The following is a 9,655-nucleotide window of genomic DNA, read 5'->3' as shown; positions in this document are numbered from 1 at the left end:
CTGTGATAACACCATGGTTTTGGAATTCCCTTCTGAAAGAAGTCAGAGTAGCTCCATACCTGATGAATTTTAGGCAGGGAGTAAAATTTTCCTCTTTCCCTCCCTCTCCCACTCACTCTCTCATATTTTACATTGTTTAGTGGTTTTACTGTTTTAGTGTAATGTAAGCCACTTTGGGGCTCTTGTTTAGGGCTGAAAAGCAGTCTAGAAATGCTGAAACAGTCATTCCTCTTCCCTCACAGCAACTGAACTAATTTTTAAACACTGCTGCCTCATCCTTCACCTGCAGCAGTTAGCATGTTGGTAAGCATTCTGTGGCATCACATTGCCAGAGCTCCCCTTTCCCAAAGCTGATCAGCACTATGGGTCAGTTAAGTGTTTGCCTTCAGACAGTAATTGCCCTGCCACAAGTTTACAGGTGGCGGAAGAGAAAATATATGAACAGAAAGGAAACAACAAAGTTTAAAGGAGGAGATGCTGGTAGCTTGTTTGCATCCGTGCCCTGTATTTTGCACTCCATGTCACTTGCTTTGCTCTTGCTTGCTTTCAGGTTCCTCCTCCTGCCTAGACAATGGGGAGGGGTGATGCTGAGGAAGGCCAGCTGCCTGAAAGAGTGAAGCCTCCAGATGGTGGCTGGGGCTGGGTTGTGCTTGTGGGCTGCTTCGTCATCACTGGCTTTTCCTATGCCTTTCCAAAGGCAGTGAGCATCTATTTCAAGGAGCTGATGCGTGACTTCCATGTGGGCTACAGTGACACGGCTTGGATCTCATCTATCATGCTAGCTATGCTATATGGAACAGGTAAGGATGCCACAATTCCAACCAAGGAACTACGTCCTTGTCCATGTCTACAAACATGTGGACAGCTGTGGTGGCAAGGAGCTGTATAATTATTCTGAGTGGCTATGTGAAATTCCACGCTTCTCCCCTCTCTTCTCTCATTCCCACCAACAGCCCACTTTTCATCTCCCAACTCTTTTCTTCCCTCTCCTTTAACTTTAGTTCTCCTGCTGCCCCCAACCTGTGCAGTCCACCACACTTCTGGCCCCTAGTTCTGGAGGGAAGGGAAAGGATGAATCTAAAGGACTTTCTTCTTGCATCACAGCAGCTGAATGTTGGTCAACATTCCATGACAATACAGATCGAAACGGCAGTGGCTGGCGTGGAGACTGAGAGGTTTGCAGACAAATAGCCACAAGCATTTGCACTTTTAGCCTTAAAGAGAACTATAACGGCATCCTCTTTCTAGTTAGTCTAAAAGATTACTAGAATTCAGGTGTATTGGTCATCTTCTCATTTTCTTCTATAAGTAAGCACAATGTCAAATATCACATCTAAAGCTTTGTTTGTGTGTGGATAAAATGTACATAGCTATGGTGGCAAGGTACTGTATGTCCACACGGCACCGAACAGACAAAGGTATGTTCCAAATGCATAAAGCATTGCTGAAAGGTAGTGTTCCTCTTCAAGGATGCACCCGAAGAAACAACACTGCAGACAAGCCTTGCTGAAAGAGAGGTCTGTACCCTCTGGGAGGGCCCAGGGCTCTGTGACAGAGCACATGCTCAGCATGGAGGCCTCAATTTCAATCTCCAGTTGACTCTTGGTTGCCTGACATCTTCGGCAGCTGCTACCAGTCAAAATAAACAGTTCTGGGCAAGATGGATCAATGGTCGGCCTCAGTTTCAGGCACCTTCCGATGTTCAAGCAACTACATAGATGAAAGAGAACCATTGCTTCCATTTCTATATAATATTTCATTTCTTTTTTAGGCTTCCATCTCTTGTATCTGCTAATACTGAGTAGGAAGGAAGGCAGCAAAGCTTATTGGCTTCTTTTCTGAGATCCTTTTCTGGGACTACCAGGCCCAGAAACAATAGGGAGCATGTTGGGCGGTTCATTCTCCAGGCTCTCTTACTCATTCCCACCCTATCCCTTAGCAAAGCTCAGTGGCTTCCCTGAATTGTTAGCGTGTCTTCTCTTTGAAGTGGGTTCTTGCTCTTTTTTGGACATTTCAAACACTGAAGCCTGTGCAGTTTAATGGATATGCCTTCCTAATGTAAAGCCCATATCACCATGGGTGCAAGCAGTCCTGCTCCTTTCCTGCTTTTTTGCCCCTCAGTCCCCTTACCACAGAGAGGGTCATGAACAATGCAAATATGGCTCATAAATAGGGGGGAAACCCTCCAAAATTTGCCTGCCTCCATCCCCTTCCCTCTCCCTGCTGGCATCTACTGCTGAATCATGTGGCTGTGCCTTTGCCCCACACTGATTGGCCAAGCAGGGCCATCATCCCACTGGTGGAGGAGCTCCTTTGCCTCTTTGGCCCGGAGGCAATTAATTGCTATTTGAACTTTTACAAACTTTCAACATTTTCTCCATGCCTACTCTGCTTAAGCTTCCGTTCAAAACAAAAATGAGCAAAATCAGTCCGGTAGTTCTTGAGTTATAAGCCTTACACTACCATATTCTTATGTAAGATTTCAGACTAAATGAACCCCATTTAGAACTCCAGACTAGACAGCTATATCCAGCGTCCCAGAAACCTTTATAATAAAATTCACAACTTGTAGCTCCTTCTTATCTCCTATTTTAAAACCCACATTTGAAAGCTTTCAGTCTTAGTCAGCCATTGCTAGCTCATGAAAGCAAGAATCCACACTAGACCTTCTGTACAGAAACACGTCTCCTTAATGGCTTGAGCCATCCCCCCCACCCACCCCGGAGATGTTCTCCAAATACAATCTGTAAGGCAAAGGTGGGGAACCCGTGGCTCTGCAGATGTTGTTGGACTGCAACTCCGATTAGCCCCTGCCAGCATGAACAATAGTCTGGGATAATGGGAATTGTGGTCTAATAACATCCGGATGGCCACCTCTGCTGTAAGGGATAGCTAAGGACTCTTCTGATAATTCACACTAATCCAACCAACCTAAGCTCTGTGTCAGGAAGTCATGTTGCTTGAGTTGTCCCTTTTATTTCACTCTGGCCCTTCCTCCCTTTCTGATTTCTTGGATTCTCTACAGGACCTGTGAGCAGTATTATGGTGAACCAGTTTGGCTGCCGGCCCGTGATGCTTGTCGGGGGACTTCTGGCTTCTTCTGGAATGATTCTAGCCTCCTTCACCACCAACATTATTGAGCTGTACTTGACAGCTGGCGTGCTGACAGGTGAGTGCTTGCACAGCAAGGAAGAAAAGCTATTCGATTTTATGGGGATGCACCTGGAAGAGACGGGTGGCATGTGGAACTGTCGGGAATTGGTGAGATACCGCAAGGAGGGTGGAAGAACATAATGCGTTGAGCATTTTCGCACAGATGACACAAAAAGTACCTTTCTGCTGTTCTTGTGCTATTTGTGCTTATGTGCAAATGTTATTGATGATGTAAACCAGAAAGTTTCACTTTTATATTTGCATCAGAGAGTCTATGATTGAGGGAGGCCCACATGTGCTTCCACTGATTGCAGGGAAGTACAAATAATTTTGGGCAATTGTTTAACGTTAACTCTGAAATGTTAAAAGGATACATTGCTTGGATGAGTTCTCAATTAAATAGCATATTCCTTGGTGGAGGCTTCAGGAGAGATTTATATATAGGGATCTTGAGACATTTATATCTGTTAAAATTATCTCCACTTAGATTCAAGGTGATTATTGGATTGAAGAATGGTATAAAGAAGTGTGGGATATTGCTATTAATGATAAATTGACATGTAACATTAAAGTGAGAAGAGGTATAGCAAAAACGAACGATTTTGAGGAAATTTGGAAACAGTTCCTAATATTTGTGTTTTCTAAGGGAAGTGGGAAACCACCAGCAGAAGAGGTGTTAAGGTTTTGGAAACAGGAATGATCCCGAAGGGAAGGGGGGACACTTGTTGGATTATGTTGAATTATGTTGGATTATGTTATGGATAAAGTATTATATGTTAACAATTATATATTCAGGTAATCTGTTAAGTATTGGAATCTTTTTTTTTTTTGGTATGATATGTTAAATTCATAGAATCATAGAATAGCGGAGTTGGAAGGGGCCTACAAGGCCATCGAGTCCAACCCCCTGCTCAATGCAGGAATCCACCCTAAAGCATTCCTGACAGATGGTTGTCCAGCTGCCTCTTGAATGCCTCTAGTGTGGGAGAGCCCACAACCTCCCTAGGTAACTGATTCCACCGTCGCACTGCTCTAACAGTTAGGAAGTTTTTCCTGATGTCCAGCCAGAATCTGGCTTCCTTTAACTTGAGCCCGTTATTCCGTGTCCTGCACTCTGGGAGGATCGAGAAGAGATCCTGGCCCTCCTCTGTGTGACAACCTTTCAAGTATTTGAAGAGTGCTATCATGTCTCCCCTCAATCTTCTCTTCTCCAGGCTAAACATGCCCAGTTCTTTCAGTCTCTCTTCATAGGGCTTTGTTATGTTTGTTTGTATTTTATGTAGTAGTTCAATAATTTTTTTAAAAAAATTATCTCCACTTCACACCTATTGTTCACAATTCCCTTTGTATTCTGCAGGTTTAGGTATGGCTCTGAACTTCCAGCCTTCTTTGATCATGTTAGGGTCCTACTTTGACAAGCGTAGACCTCTGGCCAATGGGCTCGCTGCAGCTGGGAGCCCGGTCTTCCTTTCAGCCCTCTCTCCCCTGGGCCAAGTCTTGCTGGAGAAGTTTGGCTGGCGAGGGGGATTCCTCATCATGGGGGGGCTCTTACTTAACTGCTGCACATGTGGAGCAATCATGAGACCCCTGGAGATGAGTGTAAAGAAGACCAGAGAGAAAGCACAGGACAAATATGAAGCCAAAGAAATGCTGCCAATGGGGGGACGGACAGCAGAGGCCGTCAGCACCACGGACAGCAGCAAGAAGTCCAAGAAAGCCAAGAAGAAAAAGATGCCGAAGAAAGGGAAAAAGCTCTTAGATTTCTCTATCTTCAAAAACCGGGGTTTTGTTATTTATGCCATTGCCAAGTTCATCATGGTCTTGGGTCTCTTTGTGCCCACCATCCTGCTGGTCAACTATGCCAAAGACATAGGTGTACCAGACAAAGAGGCTGCTTTTCTGTTGTCCATCATCGGTTTCATAGATATCTTTGCACGTCCATCCTGTGGGATCCTTGCTGGGCTGAAGTGGGTACGGCCCAATGTCACCTACTTGTTCAGCTTTGCGATGCTGTTCAACGGCCTGACAGATATCTTCAGCGCCAAGGCCAACACCTATACGTCCCTTGTCATCTTCTGCATCTTCTTTGGCATCTCCTATGGGATGGTGGGGGCACTGCAGTTTGAAGTGCTCATGGCCATCATTGGCTCGCAGAAGTTCTCCAGTGCCATTGGGCTTGTTCTGCTACTTGAGGCCTTTGCTGTGCTCATCGGACCACCCTCTGCAGGTAAGTCTTGCGGCATGAAAACATCCCTGTCTTTTGCAAAACATAAGAAGAGCCATCCTGGATCAGACAAGGGTCCATTGAATCCAGCATTCTGTTCATACACTGGCCAACCAGCTGCCCACGGGAAACCCACCAGCAGGACATGAGTGCAACAGCAGCACCCTCCCCATGTTCCCCAGCAACTTGTGTACATAAGCTTATTGCCTCCGATATTGACGGTAGCACCACAGTCGTGTGAAAAAGAAAGTACACCCTCTTGGAATTGTATGATTTTACATATCAGGACATAATAACAATCATCTGTTCCTTAGCAGGTCTAAAAATTAGGTAAACACAACCTCAGATTAACAACAACACATGACATATTACACTGTGTCATGACCCTCTTGGAATTGTATGATTTTACATATCAGGACATAAGAACAATCATCTGTTCCTTAGCAGGTCTAAAAATTAGGTAAATACAACCTCAGTTAATTATTTATTAATTTTTAAATAAATACACAGTCATGATTTATTTAACAGAAATAAAGCCAAAATGGAGAAGCCATGTGTGAAAAAGTAAGTACACCCTTGCTGCTTCCATAGGAATTAAGATGCTAAGTAGCAGACAGGCGCTGCTAATCAAATGCCCGTGATTAATTGATCATCGGCAAGTATGACCACCTCTATAAAAGCCAAAGTTTTTTCAGTTTGCTGGTCTGGAGCATTCAGGTGTGTGTTAACACAATGCCAAGGAGGAAAGACATCAGCAATGATCTTAGAGAAGCAATTGCTGCTGCCCATCAATCTGGGAAAGGTTATAAGGCCATTTCCAAACAATTTAAAGTCCAACATTCTACAGTGAGAAAGATGATTCAAAAGTGGAAAGCATTCAAGACTGTTGCCAATCTTCCCAGGAGAGGACGTCCCAGCAAAATCACCCCAAGGTCAGACCGTGCAACGCTCAGAGAAATTGCAAAAAACCCATCTCAGGCTCTACAGGCCTCAGTGAGCATGTTGAATGTTAAAGTTCATGACAGTACAATTAGAAAAAGACTGAACAAGTATGGTTTGTTTGGAAGGGTTGCCAGGAGAAAGCCTCTTCTCTCTTAAAAGAATGTGGCAGCACAGCTTAGGTTTGCAAAGTTGCATCTGAACAAACCACAAGACTTATGGAACTATGTCCTTTGGACAGACAAGACCAAAGTGGAGAAGTTTGGCCATAATGCACAGCGCCACGTTTGGCGAAAACCAAACACAGCATATCAGCACAAACACCTCATACCAACTGTCAAGCATGGTGGTGGAGGGATGATGATTTGGGCTTGTTTTGCAGCCACGGGACCTGGGAACCTTGCAGTCATTGAGTCGACCATGAACTCCTCTGTATACCAAAGTATTCTAGAATCAAATGTGAGGCCATCTGTCCGACAGCTAAAGCTTGGACGAAATTGGGTCATGCAACAGGACAATGATCCCAAGCACACCAGCAAATCTACAACAGAATGGCTGAAAAAAAAAGAATCAAGGTGTTGCAATGGCCAGTCAAAGTCCAGACCTCAACCTGGTTGAAATGCTGTGGCGGGACCTTAAGAGAGCTGTGCATAAACAAATGCCCTCAAACCTCAATGAACTGAAGCAACGTTGTAAAGAAGAGGGGGCCAAAATTCCTCCACAACGATGTGAGAGACTGATAAAGTCATACAGAAAACGATTACTTCAAATTATTGCTGCTAAAGGTGGTTCTACAAGCTATGGAAGCAGTAAGGGTGTACTTACTTTTTCACACATGGCTTCTCCATTTTGGCTTTATTTCTGTTAAATAAATCATGACACAGTGTAATATGTTATGTGTTGTTGTTCATCTGAGGTTGTATTTACCTAATTTTTAGACCTGCTAAGGAACAGATGATTGTTCTTATGTCCTGATATGTAAAATCATACAATTCCAAGAGGGTGTACTTTCTTTTCCACACGACTGTATATCCATCAGGACTTGTAGCCATTGATAGCCTTCTCCACCAGGAATTTATTTAATTCCTTTTTAAAGCAATCCAAATTGTTGGCTATCAATACATCTTGTGGTAGCGAATTCTGTAGCTTAACTATGCACTGTATGAAGTACTTTCTTCTATCGGTCCGGAATTTCCTACCAATCAGCTTCATGGAATGACCCCATATTCTAATATTTTGAGAGAGGGGAAAAACACCATGCATAATTTTGTATACCTCTATCATGACATTCTAGTTGTCCTTTTCTGCACCTTTTATGTATGGTTGTCAGAACTGTAGACAGTATTCCAAGTGTAGTCGCACAATAATAATAATAATAATAATAATAATAATAATAATAATAAATTTATTTATTTCTTACCCGCCTCTCCCTTTGGATCGAGGCGGGGAACAACATTAGAACAGGAATCAATACATCTTAAAAATTCATGATTTAACATTGATCTGGATAGGCCTGCCGAAAAAGGCTAGTCTTTAAAGCTGCCTTAAAATCACAGAGAGTTGGCATCTGCATGAAAGGGTGGGCGGTAACTATAATAAATCCATAATATATATATTTTTAATTCTAGGGAGATTGGTGGATGCACTTAAGAAGTATGAGGTTATCTTCTATCTGGCTGGCTCAGAGGTAGTACTGTCTTCTCTCTTCCTGGCTACTGCTTCCTACTGTTGCCTGAGGAGGGAGAAAAGTAAGACCTCCCAACCAGCGAATCCTCCTGCAGGTGAAGGTGGAGGTGGCAGTGAAACAGAGGAAGCTGAATCGGACATCCAGGAACCAGAGGATCATCCTGCTGACAATCACCACCTGTCCCACAGCATTAACAATGCTGGGGGTGATACAGTGAATCATGTTGCGGAGAACAGGAATGCAGATGGAGAGGGGCGGCTGGAGGGGGAAGGGGAAACATTGGTACTGAGAGGCTGCAGTGTTGACCAGACAGTGGAAAGAAACAGTTTTTAGCCATGTGGAGGTCATCTTCAGCAAACAGACAATACCACCAATGCATGGGACATGGTTTGGCTGTAGGGGAAGTGTATACGGAAAGCAGGTATGTTTGGATGGCAGAAAGAGAGAGTCCCAATAACAGTGATTTTTATATATAACACAGTAGTAACATGAACATCATTCTCTAAGGAGTACAAGCCATAGTATTGTCATTGATATCCCCTACTCCCCCGGAGCCTAGCCTGCAGGATTCCATAACGCTCTGCATCAATTCAGGAGTTTGCCTCCAACACTCTGACAAAAAGTTAAATTACAGGCTCTTAGAAATCAGGCTGCTGCTGTTGATTTTATAAGATACCTTTTCTAATCTACCTCTACAGACCCAGAGCCCAGCAAAGGAGACCACCACATAATAATCCTGCCCCCTGAACATGGTGTTGCCTGTTAAGTCAAAGGTATAGGAAAGGACAGTTTCAATTTGTAGAATAACAGAAGGTGCGCTGTAACTAGGCTGGCAAGCAATATGATCCATTTTGGAAGACTGGCTGAGTGCCAAAGTTTCAGTTAGAAATAGTATGTAGGTAAGAAGATGCCTGCTGTTGGACAAATTTCTGCTGGTAAGACATAGAAGCTTTGATCCCTCCTAGATTGGTACCCGCTGGCTATTATGTTGACTGGACCCTATATACTTTACAATGTAAAGAGACCGTTTATAAATATGTCTAAAATGGGGATGGGAGGCAGTATGATGAAGTTACTGAAACTGGACTTTCCGACATGCCAAATAAATGTTCAGTGCAAACATTTCAGGTAAGTCACACCATCAGCTCAACACTCTAAAGTAGTGTTCACACGTTGTAAGTGAAAAGTGCTGCCTATTTTGACAAAAATGCACCCAAGGGGTCCACCCAGGACAGGGCTTCTATCCCTTTAAGGAGTTCTACGCTTGACAAAAGTTCCTCAGTACTGCTCCCATTGGAAGAACTGCACCTGTTGGATACTGTGCAGTGGTCTTTCAGAGCTCTTTTTTTGTAAACCGCCCAGAGAGTTTCGGCTATGGGGCGGCATATAAATGTAATAAATTAATTAATAAATTAATTAAAGGGGAAGAAGCACTGTGCTTTTTGCAACAGAATCAACTTAGTTTATTAACTGGGTGCTGCCACAGGTCAACTCTGACTGTATCATATTTTAATATCAAGCATCTCTTCCCTTCCACCAATAGTATACAATGACATTGTCCTGCTTTAGTAGGAAAGGTTAGCTACTGGAAGCAAAGCAACACCCATTATTAGTTACTAAAGCCCTGCCTCCTTTCCATGGCATGTGAATGC

General features: G+C 43.6%; 1 protein-coding gene across 1 annotated transcript; it reads left to right on the top strand.

The window, feature by feature from the left end:
- Positions 1-571: 571 nt before the first annotated feature.
- SLC16A8 (solute carrier family 16 member 8) lies at positions 572-8,336 on the top strand. Its single transcript, XM_063134595.1, has 4 exons — positions 572-800; positions 3,026-3,169; positions 4,511-5,380; positions 7,945-8,336. Exons 1-4 carry the CDS (start codon positions 572-574, stop codon positions 8,334-8,336), a joined length of 1,635 nt encoding a protein of 544 aa, XP_062990665.1.
- Positions 8,337-9,655: the final 1,319 nt, after the last annotated feature.

This window comes from Elgaria multicarinata, chromosome 9 (genome assembly GCF_023053635.1).
Source record: "Elgaria multicarinata webbii isolate HBS135686 ecotype San Diego chromosome 9, rElgMul1.1.pri, whole genome shotgun sequence".
Taxonomy (NCBI): domain Eukaryota; kingdom Metazoa; phylum Chordata; class Lepidosauria; order Squamata; family Anguidae; genus Elgaria; species Elgaria multicarinata.
This window is presented reverse-complemented; position numbering and strand designations above follow the sequence as displayed.